General features: G+C 35.2%; 1 protein-coding gene across 1 annotated transcript in view; it reads right to left on the bottom strand.

The window, feature by feature from the left end:
* LRPPRC (leucine rich pentatricopeptide repeat containing) overlaps nt 1-20,335 on the bottom strand; it is a 102,603-nt gene that overhangs the window by 11,454 nt on the left and 70,814 nt on the right. Inside the window, exons 28-34 of the mRNA XM_055399100.2 lie at nt 18,293-18,435; nt 18,052-18,157; nt 13,276-13,402; nt 7,593-7,681; nt 3,809-4,013; nt 1,955-2,094; nt 1,696-1,811 (exon numbers count right to left, since the gene is read on the bottom strand). Of these exons, the coding sequence (XP_055255075.2) occupies nt 1,696-1,811; nt 1,955-2,094; nt 3,809-4,013; nt 7,593-7,681; nt 13,276-13,402; nt 18,052-18,157; nt 18,293-18,435 (926 nt within the window). The remainder of the gene's footprint in view (nt 1-1,695; nt 1,812-1,954; nt 2,095-3,808; nt 4,014-7,592; nt 7,682-13,275; nt 13,403-18,051; nt 18,158-18,292; nt 18,436-20,335) is intronic.

The raw sequence follows: 20,335 nt of genomic DNA, 5'->3' as shown, positions 1-20,335 counted from the left end.
CATTGTCAATACTAAAACGACTAGTATAAAAAGAACTTTGGGGGACACACAGAACATTTACACTATCAACGGATGCTTTCGACATCTGTGAATAAGGTATTCTTCACTACAGTAAGAATAATCTTTAACTGTTTGACAGGCAGGTAAAGAATGGGTAAAGGGTTTACCATCTGAAACCAGAGTCTATTGAAGGAATAAAAATAAAAAGACAGTGCTGCTGCAGCAACACTTGGCTGTCATAAAGAGCTCTGGACAGGCTGCTGTGGGTACATGCAGCTCTGAGGGCGGTCATCACATCCCCAGTGCTCCCACCCTGGGCTACTAAGAAGAGCCTTGATGATCATGGCTCAGAAAAAGCTTGTAAATGAAATACCAAGTGCATCTTTCTAAAGAGCTATTGTAATAATGTGTCACAGTTGAATGAATACTCAGCTAGACATGCATATACCTGAGTACGTACACTTAGGTATGTACCATACAAAGATAAAAACGAGAATTTATTCTTTTCAAGATAAAACTTTTAACACAGAAGGCAAGAAGATAGAACAATGAAAAGATTCTCGAATCCCCATTATAAATTGCCATTTCTGTTTCAAAAAACATTTTTTTAAGGAAGAAAAAAAAGATAAACAAGAAAATTCTCAAATAATTGGCATTTCTCTCTCTCTCTCTCCAGGAACAAAAGTAAAAAGAGCTTTAGAGGCAGTGCCAATTTACACTTTTCACAAAACTGTTAACACAGAGAAATTTCTCAGCAATTCCTTTTACAAATGGCTTGGATTCCACTCTCAAACTGGATGACCTTTCAGGATCACAAGCAGGTGAGTTCACTTTCCCCTTCCCTATCTGCTACGTAAGACGTGTCACAGCTAACAAAAACGTAAGTGAATATACTATTTACTATCAGAAATTGGTCCCAGGCCTCAATTTGACACAGGGAGTCTACACAAACACAGCCGTTGGCGGGATCATGGTGACTGTTTGACTGCCACCTGCTGGGAAGGGGCTCCCTGGCGGTGCCTGTTTGTGTACATTACCAGTGGCAGCTCCGATCACCCACCGTTCTGTCGGCACTTGGCGCGGCTTTATATTTAGTGCTGTTAAAATCGCATGAATGCAGTTGTCTCCTTCCCTGAAGATTGCTAATTTAACTGAGAGTGCGGGCCACAGAGACCTGCATTTGTCATTTAATGTGTCTGTGACACACAAGTGAATAGAAAGCAAATTTGACTCTTAATAAATCTTGAATAAGGCACCAAGTGTGTTTGAGTATTCAAGAGAAGCAGTACTTGAAAAGCAAACATTTCCTACTTTTTGTTTGCAAACTGTGTTGCCATGGTGACGCACGGTATTTAGAGTGCTAGAGAAATTAAACTAGGAAATCAAAGGAATTGTTTTGCAATACCTATCTGCACGGAAACATTTGTCTTTAAATCATTTTGACAAAACATGTCTCTTTCCACCCCCATTTAACTCTTAAGACATTTCTAGTCCAATTTGGCATCTTTTAAAATCAGCAACCTATAACATACAGTCCAGTTCTTGCCATGTAACCTTGATTCACGCTGAATTGAAATGTGCAGCAGTGCTGCACTTCACTTCTGGTCTTCCATCACATACCTAACCCTAGTAATTTCTCAGTGGACTTCACACAGGTCACAAAGCCTCACTGCTCCACATGTGGTGGGTCATTACCTGGAGGAGAGCTCTGGCATCATCCACCTTGCCTGAATCCACAAGTTGAAGGAAAAGATCAGTTACAGGTTTGTAAACTGCAAACTGATTGGCCAATCTCTCAGCCATGATGCTTACTGAAAAAAAAAAAAAAAAAAAGACAAGTAAGAAAAATCTTTCATTTAAACAATGGTATAACTAACTCACTCACCAAAGACAGTCAGTCCAGAAAGGCTAGAGAAAGTGCTTCTTTGCTCTTCAACCAGAAAAGCTAACTTACTCTTTTCAAGGGCTGATTCCAACTGGCCCTCTATGACTTTTCGGAATAAGTATGCCAAGCCAAAGTACTGAGGGTCCACAGTTTGATTCTCTGAAGTAAGCATATTTTCAATGCTTTCTATTGCAACATCTATGTTATTACTGTAAAAGAAAGTAAAATAAATTATAAAGAAATATTTGCTTTTATATTAATATTGCAGGCAGTTTCAGTACAGGTAATTTAGTATTTACAAATGCAAGCACTTCAGGGGGAAAAAAAGACAATATATTTACAATTAACCAGATAAAAAACATTACACAAGTTGAACCAGATAAAAAACTAAGTTAAACCAAATTACATTTACGTGGCAAAGGCAATCACTGGGTGCTTTATGCTGCAACAAATAACTGAAGTAGCTGCTTACTTTAAAACACTGCTCCAGAGTAAAGAACAAACAACTATATAAAGACAGTAACTTAAATTATTGTATTTCAAAGTTTTGTTTTTGCAGCTGTTTAGATATAAAATGAAATCTTTTATACTTTATAACTTTGGCATTATAATCTACAACTGGTCACTCCTGCATGAAGTAATAAAGATAATGCTAATCTCAGGATTCTTGAAAATGCTGATGATGTCTGCAAAAGGTACATTTTCATGTCTCTCAACCCACAGTCACAACAATTTGTTCTTGTCAGGTAATATACAACATTTGAAAAATATTCAATTTATATCAAAGTTCTCTGAACAAAGTATCTTCATACTTCATTCTTAAAAAATTAATTACATGCCCTTAGTAAACAAATTATGATACTCCAAATCCAAATAATCAATTTTATGTTGGAATTATCACCTGAAACAAAAATTCTCTAAAAATGAACCCCATTATAATAAATTTTTCTTAAGGGTTTTAGTTAAGAGAATTATTTAATAGTCAATTATATTTGATAGTTAATAAAAACATCTCCACATCATATAAAACTCTGATTATATGGTAACATTTAAAAATTCATCCAGATCTTTCTCGAATAATTTTCTGTAATCTTCTAACTTAAAATAAAATCACATTTTCTTACTAAAGGGAAAGTTAAAAGTTCTATATGGGGAAACAGTTTTAAAAGGGGGAAAAACAAAACAACTTCTGTCCGAAGAAAGAGGATAAAACAAAAAACCCCGTAAAAGCCAATAAGACATTTTAGTATCACAACCCACTACATGTATGTAAGATTAACTGCTAAGTACATTTTTTTCCCTAAAAGCATGAAGAAGGTCAATTTCATAATTACCCACATGAATCTTTAACTTCACCAGTGAAGCTAATAAAAATCAAGTTCTTATTTATTTCTAGAATAGTGATTCTCAATAAGGAATCTAGAAATGGTGGTGAGAGAGTTACCTGTAAATACCTCCCTTTGTGTGGGTGTGTGTTGACAGGGGTGGATGAATAGGAGAGTGGACAAAATAGAAATGCATATTTTTAACAAGCTTGTTGGGCCCCCTATTTCATGATGTTCTGTCAGAGTGTCACCTTCAAGTGTTGCTGACATTCAAATGAACTTATTTTTTACTTTCCTAAAAAAGTGTTTCAACAAGGCCCTGGCATGTATGAATGAGAAAAGTTACCAAGTGTGGGGCAAATTGTATGAATTTGAAAATTTTGATCAATGTTGTTTACAACTTAATTTACAGCTAAAACATATTTTGTAACACAAAATTATTCCCTGACAATTATAAAATAGGCAGCAACTGGCATCATTATTTTCTCTACAGTTGACACGGTTTCTAATAGCCTGCCTAGTTTTTAAAAGGTGGTATTTGAGATAATGTTCCTTCCAGTGTGTACAGTGAAAGAAAAGAGAGTTTGAAGATACTCACTTCTTTATTTGTGCTAAAGCAATGTTATTGATGAAAACCATACGGGAAAGTCCAATTGAATCCTCGAGTCCATTTACCAACTTCTGAATGTCATGTATGCTTTCTATATCACCCTTCAAGGCACATGCCTGAATAAGGCGGGTCACTGCTAATCTAGAAGGTATCTGGTCCAGATCTAAGGCTGTTTTTAGTGTTGTCAGAGCATCTATGATAGAAAAGCAGGTGACAATTTTTCTTACATGAAATGTACTGACAATGCATTTTGAGAACTAGCTTTTAAATATAAGCACCAAAAGACTATACACAAAAAGCTATGAATACTTTCATTCTATATTATAGAAAATATTAATACTTTATGTGAAACCTGAAAAAAAAATTACTTGACTATATCAGAGACCGGAGAAATGTCACACAGAAAATGCAAATGTTACTGATAGAAAGCAAGTTCTATTTAGGGATAACATTTAGTGACTAATTTCAAGGAAGTTGACAACTTCAGAGAAATATAAATAAGGAAGAATTTAAAAAATTAAAGACTTTCCAAAACTATGTAACTTTTACCCACCTTCACACTTCCCCAGATTTTATTATACTCAAAAGATTCATGATTATCAACATCTTCTAATATCCCAAAGATTCTTTCTTAAAAACAGTATCTCTAATCCAAAAAGGTTTGATCATACAAGATGAATAGCCAACCTGGAACATTCAGCTCACACAGCGACAAATTTATTTTACATGATTAAATACCATGCAGATATTTTCTTGCAATGATTTTTCAGAGAAAAGAAAGCTCATCAGGTTCCCAGGGAGACTCTCCACGGGAGGTTTTTTTTAATATCAAACTTATGAGTATTTGACTATGGATAAATATGGAATATCCTTATGAGTTACTGACTTATGTGCTAGAGTAGCAAAATCATTAAACTAAATACTGTGGTGGACTGGAGGGAACATGTAATACTTAACGTAACAATCACTGCTACCAAAGAAAACTTCATGGCTCTCTAGCAATTAAGGCAATGCAACCTACACAAAACACTAAGACTCTCAAAGCAGCTTTCCAAATAAGAACAGTCCATCATTAACAGAAGAATAGGGAAAGGGTAACAATTAAACATGCTATTAAAAGTGATACGATAAAAGACATCATGATTTTAGTATTTATTACTGAATAAAAAATTTATTGTTACTCCAAATCTATACTCTAAATCAGTGATTCTCAAATGGGGAAAAGAGAAAAAAACGTTAAAAGGTATATTCAATAAAATTTTACAGATACAATCAACATACAGGAAATAAAAAATTTTATCTATAGAAAATAAGCTTGATAAAATCTTCTTAACTGGTGGTCATACACAGATAATCAACTTTGAAATATTCGTATTAGCCAGCAATACTGTCAGCTAAGAAGGATCTTCCTACAAGTAGATCAAATAACTGTTAGGATAATCATGTTGATGATAGTAACTAGCATTTATCGAGCTTTTATTATGTATGTTGAGCACTTTCTAACTTCAGACACAGGTTAAGCAGTCACACTCACAACTAACCTTCTGAGGTACCAAATTTATATGTGGGAAACTAACGTACAGATAATTTAAATAATTTCTTTAGTTTTTTTAAGGTCATACTGTTAGACACCGACCCAAGAACTTAACCACACTGGAGCTTGCATCTACGGGTGCAGGTGTGTGTCAAAGAGCGGAGGATCGAGAACAGATCACCTTATGTCCACCCAAAGGAACTGAAATCATATTCCCATACAGAATCTGCCTTCTGTACAATTCATGATTTATGAGACATCAAAAGCAGTTCCCACCCACACCCTCCGCCCCGAGTAATACTCATTATATTGCCAAGTTGTGATGTATCAGCTATTAATATTCCACAACAGCATAAGCTAGCTGAATTGACTTATTTTTCTTCCTGCTTTAGATGGAACTGAGAAAAAGAAACCTGAATTTTTTTTTTTTAATTGGGAGTTCTAGTCAGCCATGGAGCAAAAATAAGATAATATGGATAGTGCCAACACCATCCTGCCCTCGACAATGACCACCAGAGGTATTAGTTGGTGGGAGGCACGGAAAGTGGGCTCATGACTTCTGCTCTCAATCAGTCTCCAACTGAATAGATGAAAACAGATGTGAAATTATATTAGTTTCTTGTTGTTTTCACAGGATAACGTAACATACAAGTAGGGTAGCAGTCAATTAGACATTGATTAGATTCAACTCAAAAAGCAACCTCTTGAAATTAAAAAAAGTATTTTATCCTGATCACCATGTCTACAGAAATATAAGCTTTTTACAAAAATGAGCTTATTGATATGGGGAGCAAATTTAATTTTTTGATGTTTTAAAACTGTTTATCAGGGACTTCCCTGGTGGTCCAGTGGTTAAGACTCCATACTCCCACTGCAGCAGGCATGGGGTTTGATCCCTGGTTGGAGAACTAAGAGTCCACATGCTGTGTGTAATGGCCAAAAAATAAAGTAAAAATACAAAAAAGTAGAAAAAACTTGTTTATCATTTCTGCGTTTAAAAAGCAACTTGCCCCAAAGCCTTTGTTACCGAAAATGAAAGCTTTTAAAGTTTTAATAGCAAACCTTACAACGCTCCGTTATGACTAAAGGCTGGGCTGTTTACCGTGCTGGTCCTGCCTATAGAATACTGAAGCTGCAATTCTGCGAAGGCAGAAATCATCACTTACATACTCAGTCCTCACTAATTAGGAAGACATCTATAGTCCAATACCTCTAGGCATTACAGGTAACATTAAAGCTGCACAATTAGACAGCAACTTTCAGAAATGAGAAATTCTATTATAAGCATGCAAGTGAGGAATAACACCATTCTCACAGACTGAAGAAAAAACTGGGTAATATACATACTTAACAGTTAAAAAGCTGTTTCAACCTTCCTTAAAGAGTTCCTAAGTAGGTTTTGCTACATCGGCAAAAACTTGTGGTGTTACTGTATTGACTAAAATTCAAATGTAAAATTAAATATGAACAGATGCTTACCTAAATTTAAGAGAATCATCATTTTTCTCCCTTGGGAGCTCATTCGTAAGCCCATCCCATCCATATCCATCCCTCTGCAAACCCATAAACAGCCTCTGCCAAGCAAATGGCCCCATGTCCCAATCCTCCCCAAAGTCATCTCCAATTTCTCTGGTGTTATCCTCTTAATATTCATTTAAAAACTCCAAACTCCAAATAAACATGGTATCTTACTGCTGTTGGTATTATGAACTATTAAAAAAGTATTAGACTAAGTTTTAAAAATCAATATTATAATCATTTGGTGCACAATCCCACACATTTAACACTCAATTTAACTCATTTGCTGTCTCACACACAACCAACACAATATGCAAGAAACAACTGCTGGGAATTGTTTCAGATGCTCTAAAGTATGTTAATTTCCAAAGCAAAAAAATGACTTGTGCTGTGAATTTTAACGCACTTGAAAGCCTGTACTTTCTCTCGTTCTGGAACACAAATTTTGCATGTCTGAAGAGCTGTGATTCATCTTAAGAAAACCCATCTTGTGTTAAATGGAATGGAAACTGGACTAAGTGGTCAAATGACAAGTACATTCATATTCAAGCTGTATTATAAATGCATGTACAGTAATTTACGTCTCTCAGCTACCACAAAAGGCTCTTGATAAGCAGGTAATTTGCTAAATGGACTCCTTTATCCAAGTATTCGAAGGGCGTTACAAGAAAAATCTGCAGAGGCATTAATGTGACGTAAAGGTCAAGCATTGTGACATACCTTTCAAATAATCCCGCCTAACTTGCGTTATGATGAGGAGGCTGTTGGCAGCATCGTTCAGTGTGAAGCCCTTGATGTGGGTCTCAGCGCTAAAAGAAGCAGACATTTAGAAAGGAATTACTGACATGCTTCTGATACGATAATAAATGGTTGAGCACCAAGGTGAAATTATAAAAACTACTGTTCGTATGTTAAAAATATTGCTGCAAAATATCGACCTGGAGACAGCTTTTGTGTTATCCTGTCAATGGTTATAGAAGGATAATTTTTTTTTGCATTCTGACAGATGACAAAGTTGGAAATGAGCAACAAAAGAAACAAAGTACAAGATTTTTTTTAAACAATCGGTTCAGATTCTTGAATGCTGACATATTAGATGACTAAAATAACTGCATGCCCTGCATTGTTCTGCTGTATCCTAAGCGGGATACTTTTTCCTTTTTTTCCTACACTCACCGTAATTTATAAAATGTAAAACTAGTCTTTCGGCAAAAAAAATGAGCATTTATTTTCAGCACTTTATATTTTAAATATAAACTAAAGCATATTACTAACACCATCTCATTCAGTTGATAAATTTTCAAATTTCTGTCATCTAGATACATAGTTTTTAAAGATGAACCTACTGAAGAACTAAAACCACGGTTACAGTAAAATGTAAAATTTCACAATCTTGTCCCAGCCTTAAATTTGAAATCCCCCAACTTTTTAAAACTCAAGAGCAAAAACTTGCTTTCCTTATGACTAAAACCTACATGATTTATTAGAAAGAAGAAGAAAAAAAAAACCTAGCCAGAGATGATCTGGCAACACTGTGTGTTTATCGCCTGTGTTGAAATTTCAGCATCCTTAATGCCCCTGGGGTTCATCTCCCGATTAGGAAATATCCAAAGGTCAGAAGGAGCAAAAGCAATTGCTGCCATTTGCCTTCTCAAGCTCAGTGATGGTCTGGCTGCTAACAACTTTGGCCTGCCGACATGAACATCTAAGCTGAGCAGATTGCGAGAAAAGCAGGGTTACTGCTAAATTATTCTCATCAATCCCAAGAAAATCCTCCAAAACACCGTGATGTGCCCATCCTCTCAGTCACTTCCAGCTCTGGGGATCCCCCCCACAGTTCCCGGGTGCAGGATTTTCTTATTCCCCCGACGATCCTCTTAATCCCACCAAAGCACCCACTGCTCAGTTGACTTGTTTCCTTTGTCCCATCTGTCAAAGCTCTTAAGTCAACAACTTGTGCATGAGACTATAAACTGCAGAAAATAAAGGATTTACGTTTGCAATCTCTAGCATGATTAAATAAAACAAGGAGACACTATTAAAATTAAGCTCACTTCTTATGCCAACATTATTACATGTATTATACGATACTTACTTGAAAATATTAACTAAAATTCATTAAAACCACAAGGTTAACAAAACTTCTGACACCACACTTGATGTCAAACCTTTTGAAAATCTCAAAACACAGAATATTGTTCTTTTAATAATTTCTTCCTATCTCAAGAAGGTATGTATTCAATACAAATTTGAAATTGGGGATTAAATAGGAAGAAAACTCTCCCCAGGTCTATTATACGCTGAATACATACACGTTTTACATATAGAAACTGACCAATCACAACCAAAATGCTTCAAACTGACAAAGGGAGAAAAACTACAAAGGGTACTGGTAACTTTGCGATGGATTTACTAATACAATAAAACAAGAGAAGTTTACTTCTGATTCTTAATTTTGATCTTTCCTTTTGGAAAAAAATATAGTACAGAGATGTCAAATCAAACTTACTGTGATGATGAGAATATTTTTTATCCATGTCACCCGACAGGGTAGCCACAAGCTACATGTGGCTACCCTGGCTACTGTGGTGGGGGAATGGAAACTTTAATTATATTTAATTTTAGTAATTTAAATTTAAGTGGGCAGTTATAGCTAGTGGCTACTGGATTGGACACCACAGAATTCTAGACATTTTCATTTTTAGAGCTGCCAATACAAAGGAAAAAAAAATCACAGAGAGAAAGGGGTATCAATCTTTTAACTTACAATCAACTGCAAAAGTTAATCTGTCTTAACCAAAGAAGATAATATTACAGGGAAAGTTTCATTTTAGAGATTTCAGAGCAGTGACTGGTCTATGGATTGTACTTACATAACACGCACATAGGGCATTAGGCAGTGATCAGAATTTATCTTACTTTGGATAACAAAAACTGGCCAATCCAGTAAAAAGCATCAGTGACTGATTTAACATTATTTTTAGACAGAATAAATAAGCTAGTAGGAACAAAAGAAAATAAAGTGCTATTCTCCAAAGATAAAGCACATGATTCTCAAATTTCATAACTATACACTTCAGTGTTAACAAAGATTTAAAATAACAATTTATATAACCCTTACTGTTTTATGAATAAGTAGTTCCCCTCCTCTGAAAAAATTCACTATACCTAAATTTTTATTTTGAAACATGAAGAAATGTATTTCTAACTAAAGATGAAAGAACATCATTCTTTCAAAAATTTTAAAGGGATTTGTTACATTTGAGGTTCCATTACTTGCTGGGAAGGTTAAATAACCTTCTTAATAAAACTGAAGAAATCTCATTAGTAGTCAAGTGAATCTGTAACACATGAGAGACAGCAAAGGCACAGCAAAAACAATGACTGCATTAGTTCAAAGGGGAAACAAGTGCTCTTAAGAATGAACAAGTGGCATCATGTAGGTAACTATAACAGACAGCTATTTATGGAGTAGTGTGCGAGTAACAGTGCCAGAATAATACTAGGGGAACAGCCACTTGCCGCAGTGGCTCATCTGGTCATACCGTATTAAAATAATGGTGGCTCTAAAAAAAAAAGCAACAATTCTTTTTCATTCTGATCACTGATGCAGAGCTGGAAGTGGAAACGATGACCTAGTGGAATGCTAGTAATAAACCAGGAAACAAATCGAGGGAAGTTACAGGACATTCCTTTGGTAACAGACAACTGGAACTCCAACTTCCACTTCTGAATTCCCAGTCCAGAGGTAACCCAAGATACAGATCGAACCCAAGATACAATTCTTACAATTATTCATAGTTAGATATATCATTTTATTGATTCAAGGAAAAGGATATGCACAAATTCCTAAATTAAGTGCCTCTGGGCATTTGAAAGCTTTGCACCTAGGATTCTCTGGCTCACTCAACCACATGGGGAAGCCATCTACAAAACACTTCAAAATGGTAACAGAGCAAAGATGAAAGTGATCTCAGGAGTACAGCAAGGCTTCGTGAAGATCTCGAGAGGGATGGGAGGAAAGAAGATAAACCTACATTTTACAGGCTGTGGACATAAGTGGAAATAGATGGGCTGTGCTTATAACCACCTTCTAGGTCAACAGCTTTCACACTTGTTTGATCGAGATTCTCAGTCAGACATGGTAAAAAAAATGATGTGTTACACTACAAACCAGCACACTAACATACACACGCACATGTAACAGAGAGCAAACGTTCACAAAATATCTTTACTACACAGAGTGCTTTGATGTTTTCTATTCATTAAAAAAGATGTTGATTCTGCCCTATTGAATAAAATTCATCATCTACTAACTGGTTACAAATGCAATTTGAAAAACTATTCTAGACCAGGGAACTTCAGTAAGAGGTATGCACACTGTCAGAATGCTCTAGTGTGAGGCAAGAAAACGCTTGTTTTTATTTTTAAATCTTATCCTCTGAAAAATCTCTATTTTTGCAATGTTTTATAATATACTTACATATCATACAGTAGTGCAGCTCACTGAGAATGGTATGTGATCAAAATGTTTAAGATACAAGATTCTTGACTCACCTGGGATGTCTAGTAAAATGGAGATTCTTGGGCCCTACCCTAGATCAGGTGAGTCAGAACTTCTGGGGTGGGTGGAAAGGAATCTGTGCTACCAGAAAGTGAGATTCACCGTTCAAGAAGAAGCCAAGTTAAAATGAAAGAATTATAATCTGTGCTTTGGGGAAGTATTTCAGAGGTCTTTGTGGCCAACCTCACAATTAAAAGACTTTTGAAAAAGTTTTCTTTCTTTGTTCCCATCTCCTCAGATAATCTCAACACAAAACTCTCAATATTCAATTCTCAACACAAAATGTCCCCTTTTCCTGCTGCCCCTTCCTCCCAAATCCCTGTTGCCTCAAAAATGCCTTTGATAATTTAGTGTTAGTGTTCAGACAATACTTTTTTGAGAAAAGTAACTTTAGGAAAAAATCTGCACCTCCTGGATGACAGGATGCTGTTCAATGTCAAATTTTTCAAGTCACTAATTGAGGATATACTGAGTATTCCTGAGATAGATAATTATTAACAGCAACTGAGTAAACACACACATGAGACATAATGCATTAAGAATCTAAACTTAAGTCTCAGTATGACTGATCAAGATATACAAATGATTCAAGATCATAGATATATATGATGTATGGGTATATCCATATACGCAGCACTTATATGTATATATTATGAATATATATATGTATGTACACATGGCATGTGTGTATACAGAGATATAGATATATTTCCATAGACAAGTATGATCACACACAACATATTTTTCAAAATGTATCGAAACATAACAGTAAATATGGCCTTATGGTGCATAACTTTAACATAACACTAATATTAACATCAGGTTTTCCAGTGAACTCCAAGAATGGCAAACATCCGTCTCCTATTCAGGATTCTAATATTCCAAAAGTGCTGCAACTTAAAAATTTTGAAGGCTAAAAATTAGCTAGGAAACATCATTTCAAAACTTACAATATACTAGGAAAACATTGCCTTTTGCCATTGAAAAGTAAAGCTATTGACTCATTAACAGGACAGGTCTACATTCTAGAGCAGGTAACCTTGATCCACTCCTTTTTAGGCCCTTTCTGATTATTGACTTAACTTCCGAAGTTAATTCCTTGGGAATAAGATAACCGAGTCAGTTAACTAACACATCAGGGAAGAAAGCTTTACTCTTGTTCTGATTTTAAAAGTATTTTACTCTAGGGAATTAGCCAGAGAGACAAAACCATTACCACTTACACCACCATGAAACAGGTTACAAAACAAGAAGGGACAGAGAAAAGGTATTTAAAATGTGCTAAGTACCATATTATTTTTTCCTACTTCACCCTGTCTTTCAACGCCTAGAAGAAACAATTAATGTAAGATTTATTATCATTTCATTACAGAGAAGAAAACTGAGGTTCAGAGATAGGAATAAATTTTCCAAAGGGCTTTCAAGTACGATTCAAAGCCTTGCCTAAATTCAAAACCCTTGATGCCTTCATATATTAGGCTACTTCCACCATAAAAGGTACACAGATCTAGCTGCTGAATAAGAAACAAAACAGATACCTATAAAACAAAATAAAACCCTCTCCCCCCCAAAAAAAATCAAACTACTTTCCTCTATATGAATAGCATACATGAGTTGTGAAGTTCTATAAGGTAAAATAAAGTATACTGCAGTGTGCAGGACAAATAAAAGTTCTATTTTTTGCAGTTTAAAAACCCCCTTAAAATTAGAAAATCATTTCATATAATTTCTATGGGTAGTTGAAGACAATTAAGCAACTGTTACTAAAATACATCATTAGAAAAATCCTAATGATAGGTTTTTCTGAGTGTGAAGTTTAATAAATGAACTGATACTTACAAATCTTTCACTTGCATTGCTTGTGTAGAATTATCCTTCATCAAAAGTAAGTTTATAAGCCTGGCATAAGCTTCATTGTCAAACACAATGTTTTGCTTTTTTGCTGTCAGGAAAATATTAAATGCATCTATGAAGGAAAACAAAAAATGAGATGACATTATTCTGAAATGGCAAACAGGAGGGGGAAAAGCCCTGAAGCCCCACCCCACCCCCCATATTTCTGCTTCTTTTAATACCACCCAGTACACCACTCTACAGAGATACGTACTGACCAAGTAAGCAGATGGTATCACTGTTCTAATCTTTAAAAAAGTAAGAGACAGTTTTGGAAACTACTACTTAATTCCAGTGGATGGTAATAGAAAGGGCTTCCTTTTACAATGATTTTTTCATACTAGCTCTCTAAAGTCAATAAATTATTTTCATGCCAATAAAAACAGAACACAGCTCTTCTGAATTTGTTTGTGAAAAGATCCCAGTTTCAAAATAAACTGTAAAATGTGTGTTAAAGTCCAAATAAACCAGGGGTATAATTTAGATTGAGGGGAGCAAAAGATTCATTTTAAAGCAATCTTTAATCTATAAGTGGGTGGTTACTACGGTTAACATTTCAACACAATAGCATTAAAGTGAATATAGCCTATAATTCTAAAATTAGGAGATCAAATTATTTGGCTACGACAGGACTTATACAAAAACATACAATTTTCAAATATACAGATATCTAACAAGTAAACTAAGCAACATTTGTTTGACTGATTAACAGTTTTATTTCACTTGTTCACAATAACTGTCAGTGAATGAAAAGATGTTACCAAAAGAGAAGTAACTACACTTTTCAGTCACTTACTTTTCTGAAATAAAACTGCCTGGCTATACACATCCAACTGAGACTATAGTCCACACTCTGCTGTGTATAAACAAGTCACAAAAAAGGTGGGGCACAACCGAACTATCACTCAAGACCTTTTATGGATATAAAGCTCCATGTAAAGAAACACAGAACACATAACTAGGAATGAACATGATATTAAAGCTCAGAAGAATACTCTGCGCTACTTTAGACATTTCTAAACAAGCAGGAAAAAAAGAAAACCCAAGCAGAAATTATGCTTGTGTTTACAAGTTATGGGAGCATGAACTAGCCCCTTCAATTAAACTGAAGAGACAATACCAAAAACTTAACCTTTCAAGTTAAATTCTGAGAAAACAAGAAAAACAGATATGACACTAATATTTGCATCTTAAATAAGAAAAGACAGACTCTATCATTCAGTATATAATGCATATATTTTTCTTTAAAGGAAGCTTAGAAATTATGATGTATTGTAATTACTGGCTACATCCCAACAAGCATATACAATAGGTTCACTACTTTGACAAGTGAAAATTTACAGTAACTACAGTTTGAGTTATTTGAGATCAACAACGTAATATAAAAAAGTTTACTAGTTGTTTTCTAAAATTGTAGTCTTGAATTCAAAGTATTCACATTTTGCCAAGCATTTCTACACAAAAGTAACTAAAACCTCTCGAATTAACAGAATGAAACCAACTAGATAAATGCATATGGTATATTAAAACTACAGCACGGGTCTATCTTTATATTTATAATGCATTATATTTAGTTAACTGGTTAGATGTTTTTACTTAAATAAACACCTAAAAAAAGGCAATATATGGAGTTTTGGAATCTTAAAATAGGAAGTATACACTAACTGTACATTCATATCAGTTGAATCAAAATTCTATTAGAATATTTAAACAGTATTGACAATAATGAACTTTAGGTTTAAGAGATACATGGCCAAAGACTTAAGGATGTATTAGACTGAATATGCAGCTATACTCAGAAAGAATAAAGTTATTCTGCAGGATTGAGAAAGCTTAAAAGTTTAGCTTAAATCCTACTTCAGACACTGTATATCTGTGTCACAAAATTTCCAGTTAAGAAATTAAGAGGGAGATATGTTCGTTAGGTTACTCCTTTCTGCCCGTGGACGCCACCCAGAAAGTATCGCTGAAGTCTTCCCCACCTCCACTGCCGTCTTGTCTAAGTCAGAGCCTCCCAAAGAGCCCAAACAGCTACAGAAGCTCTTCATCGGAGGACTGAGATTGGAAACAACCGATGAGTCTGAGGAGCCATTCTGAGCAATGGGGAATGCTCACAGATTGTGGTAACGAGGGATCCAAACACCAAGCGCTCCAGAGGCTTCGGGTTTGTCACATACGCCACGGTGGAGGAGGTGGATGTGGCCATGAATGCAAGGCCACACAAGGTGGACGAAGAGTTGTGAAACCAGAGGGCTGTCTCAAGAGAAGATTCTCACAGCCCACTAAACTGTGAAAAAGATTTTTGTTGGTGGCATTAAAGAAGACACTGAAGAACATTACCTGAGAGATTATCTTGCAGTGTGGGAAAACTGAAATGACTGAAATCATGACTGACCGAGCAGTGGCCAAAAGAGAGGCTTTGCTTTTGTAACCTCTGATGACCATGACTCCGTAGATAAGACTGGTCATTCAGAAATACCACACTGTGAATGGCCACTACTATGAAGTGAGAAAAGCCCTCTCTAACCAAGAGATGGCTAGTGCTTCATCCAGCCAGAGAGGTCGAAGTGGTTCTGGAAACTTTGGTGGCGGTCGTGGAGGAAACTTCAGGGGTCAAAGTGGCTTTGGTGCAGCCATCGTGGTGGCGGATATGGTGGTAGTGGGAATGGTTATAATGGATTTGGTAACGATGGAAGCAATTTTGGAGGTGGCAGAAGCTACAATGATTTTGGCAATTACAACAATCAATCTTTAAATTTTGGACCCATGAAAGGAGGAAACTTTGGAGGCAGAAGTTCTGGCCCATATGGTGTTGGAGGCCAATACTTTGCCAAACCACAAAATCAAGGTGGCTATGGTGGTTCTTCCCTAGTGGCTCAGATGGTAAAGCATCTGCCTGCAATGCGGGAGACCTGGGTTTGTTCCCTGGGTCGGGAAGATCCCCTGGAGAAGGAAATGGGAACCCCCTCCAGTACTCTTGCCTTGAAAATTCCATGGACAGAGGAGCCTTGTAGGCTACAGCCCATGGGGTCGCAAAGAGTCGGACACGACTGAGTGACTTCACTTCACTATGGTGGTTCTAGCAGCAACAGTAGCTATGGCAGTGGCAGAAGGTTCTAATTACTGTCAGGAAACAAAGCTTAGCAAGAGAGGAGAGCCAGAGAAGTGACAGGGAAGCTACAGGTTACAACAGATTTGTGAACCAGCCAAGCACAGTGGTAGCGGGGCCTAGCTGCTACAAAGAAGACATGTTTTAGACAATACTCATGTGTATGGGCAAAAATACTTGAGAACTGTACTTGTTACTAATTGTATAACAGGTTATTTTAGTTTCTGTTCTGTGGAAAGTATAAAGCATTCCAACAAAGGGTTTTTAATGTATATATATATTTTTTGCACCCATGCTGTTGACTGCTAAATGCAACAGTCTGTTCATGATGCTGAATAAATGTCTTTTTTTTTTTTTAAGGTGCTGTGTAAAGTTAGTCTACTCTGAAGTCATTTTGGTAAACTACTCCAGCAGTGTGAAGTTAGAATTCCTTCAGGATGATGTTAGGTTCCATTTGAAATTTATTTACAACCTGCTTTGGTGGAGAAGCTATTGTCTTCAGAACCTTGGTGTAGTTGAACTGACAGCTACTTTGTTGTGACCTGGAGTTCACCGTTAAAAGAGTCACCCATGCAAAGTCATGGAGTTCTTTTGGTTATTAATGATTGTTGGCATATCCTATGCAATATATCTAAATTGAATTATGGTACCAATAAAGTTATAGACGGGAATGAAGCTTGTGTATCATCTATTATCACGTATAATCAATAAGAAATTTAATACTCTCTTGGAAAAAAAAAAGTTAAGAGTTCTATAAATTTCTAAACTGATGGCTTTCTACCGAAGAGAACTCAAAACTGTCAATACTAAAATGAAAATAAATCTGCTGCGTAATGATTAAATTATCATAAAGCATACTTGGAAATCTACATAAAAACTGGAGAAATTAGAAATAACAGAAGCATTCTATAGAAAAAACTTAAGTGAAGAAAATGGAAGTAGTGTATGATCTGGGATGAGTACAATGATGTCTAAACGAAAACATCCTCGAGATGTTAAGCAGAGATACTATATGAAGGTTGAAGTCCTAATCAATTTTTACTTTCACATAAAATCAAAACATGTAACAATATATTTGCCAAAAAATTCATGATCATGTTATTTTCAAAGTGCAATTTAAAAAAATGACATTTACTTTAGTTTTCATTATGAAAAATTTCAAGTGTACAGAAAAATATAAGTAATAGTATAATGACCCCCACCATATACCCATTGCCTACATCTAATAAGCAACATGTTTCCTGATCTGTTTAACCTTTAAACACATGGCTCTTGACTTAAATATTTTATGGCTTAGGTATTTTAAAATGAATTACAGAAATCTTCAGTTTCTTCATTTCTCAATACTTCATTACTGATCTCATAATTCAAGGACATCTATAAATCATAAGCTGTAATTCTATCTAATATAAACATGAGCGTGATTCCTTATACCTACTACTTAGTCGACATTTAAATTTTCCCAATTGTACCAAAATGTCTCTGTTAACTTAAATGAAAGAAAATAACTAATATATACAATTGAAGTTCCATCTCTTCCTAAATCACTACTAATTTGCTGGGCTTAGATCCCACGTTGCTATCAAAAAGAAGACCCCACTGTACATGTTTACCTTTGTTTCTCCTCCTGTGGCAGGCATTCAATAGCTCTTTCTGGAGATTAACTTCTACAGGTGAGGGTAATGAAGTTGGGGAATCTTTTTCTTCCTCATACCACAACTTAAAAATAAAAGTATTCAGTTAAAGAAAAAGTGGTAAATACAGCAACCTTTTCAATGTAAAGCTGGGTTAATCTATAACCTAAATTTATACCAACAAGAAAATCTGTTACACTCATAGATAAAAGCAAATTACCTCGGGTACATCAAATGGGACCTCTTGATTATTGTTCCTAAGGATTTCTGCTAATAACCTTAATGTCTTCTCACGAGGAATAATATTTTCTTCTTGCATTTTATTCCAGACAGCATCAGCTTTTTGCCAGTCACCATTTACTTCTGTAAAATTAGAAAGAAACTAATGAACATACTAAACAGAATTCATGAAAATATTTAAAACTTTTTATTTGCTGCTAAAGCAAGTATTCCAAACACTGTCTCCAGGGAAAGGACCAGGGTAATTGTGGACCAAAAGTGAGAAGACTTCTTTCTGTATACCTTTTTCTACCTTTTGAAGTTTAAACCATAGTCCTTACCTATTAAAACACAAGAAAAGAAAAACCACGCTTCATTAAAAACTTCTCAACTATGAGCAGCAGGCTCTGGAAAGATGACAGGATGCACATATACAGTCCAGTACACAGCTACAATGACTGAAAACATACAAATGTATGATCTTTGTCAAAAGTGACAGATCAACAAATTTTTTCGGTTAGTAAAATAGGGAGAATTCTGTCTCTTCTGTTGACCTTAAGAACTTCTATGTCAGTGTGTGACAGATTTCTCATAATGTCAACAGACTTAAGAAAGATTACAGGGGGAGAAGAAGGTTACTGGAAAGACCTGCAGATTTCCTTCATAATGAAATATCTAGTTTCTTCTGTGTGATAACCTAGTCTTCACAAATAGCAAAAACTTAAGAATCAAGACTTCATTTTTAAACATTCTATGAGTTTTGAAAAAAGAGCAAGTCATTTAAGTTTCTACCTGTGAAAAATTAGAGCAAAATATGAAAAAACTTATGACACTAGGTTCAATACACCTGTTACACACAAAGAAATATTGTTTTAAAAGTGGCCTTTTAAAAATATTTGAAAATATGAATAAGAAATATTTCAATGGTGTATGGTCAGCTCCAGGAAGAGGGTTTGTTTCAGGACACGAATGTTGCCAGAAAACATAAGAATGTTTGTTTCTCAAAAATATCAAAATACTAAAACACATGAAATTTTCCTAGATTTCCTCCTACCCTAAAATTGAAAAGCTAGTAAGCTTTCTGATAACTGATTCTTCAAAGTAAAAAAACTCGAACAAAGACGAAACACATTCACACTCCATCAGAAACGTGCAATAAAGAAAAAGAAAACAAGGAGAAAATTTCCTAGGAGTCATACATAGATGGCAGCCCAAGTTTTCATACGGAATATACTAAAAGGTGAACCAAACAGTAGAAATTAACCTAAAGTTCAGAGTGATTTTATATATACTTTGAAAATAAAATCAGCCTAACATAAAATGCTTAATTACTAAATTTACAATCAATTTTCAAAGCAAGATTCTCATAAGCTAATTATGCTTTTCCTTCATTAAAACATTTTCATGTAATGTAAAATTCAACAGTAATTTTTCAAGTATGTTAATATATAAAACTTTATATACATAAAGGTTATAAAATACACTTTAGTTTATTTAATTAAATAAAAACAAAAACCCAAGCCCCCAAATCTTTAATTCTGAAGAAAGGGAAAGGTAGACCACTTCTGTTTCATGCCAAAGGATACTACGGACTGTGGAGGACACAGGGAAAGTTTCCACACATTGGGAAAAGAACTGCTAAGGCATTTTTTTTAAGCTAATAATTATTATTTCAGATAGTGAAGAGATGGATGAGGTACAATGCTTTCAGACTGGAAGGAGTATGGGAAGATAATTCACTTCGGTTGAACAGGATACAACAGAGAGGCACCTGTTCAAATGGAATAACAGCTTACAACAAGAAAATATTTCAAAACACAGGTGGGAACTCGACAGTGTATACAGCATGAAACTGAAATATATGCACTTTCTATCTTGGAAATGTACCTGGATCACAGAATATATAACAAAAATTTGAGGCAATCAAACTAGTCAGTGCCAAAATCTGCAGTCATACTCTCAACAAGACACAGAAAGGCTAAGCCTTTCATAATATACCTCGGGGCTTTCAATTCCTTTAATCAAAACAACAACAATCATACTT

This window comes from Moschus berezovskii, chromosome 11, assembly GCF_049115385.1.
Source record: "Moschus berezovskii isolate FMDL1 chromosome 11, NW_MosBer_1.0, whole genome shotgun sequence".
In the NCBI taxonomy this organism is placed as follows: Eukaryota; Metazoa; Chordata; class Mammalia; order Artiodactyla; family Moschidae; genus Moschus; species Moschus berezovskii.
Note: the sequence above shows the minus strand (reverse complement) of the source record. Positions and strands in the feature narration are given on the sequence as shown.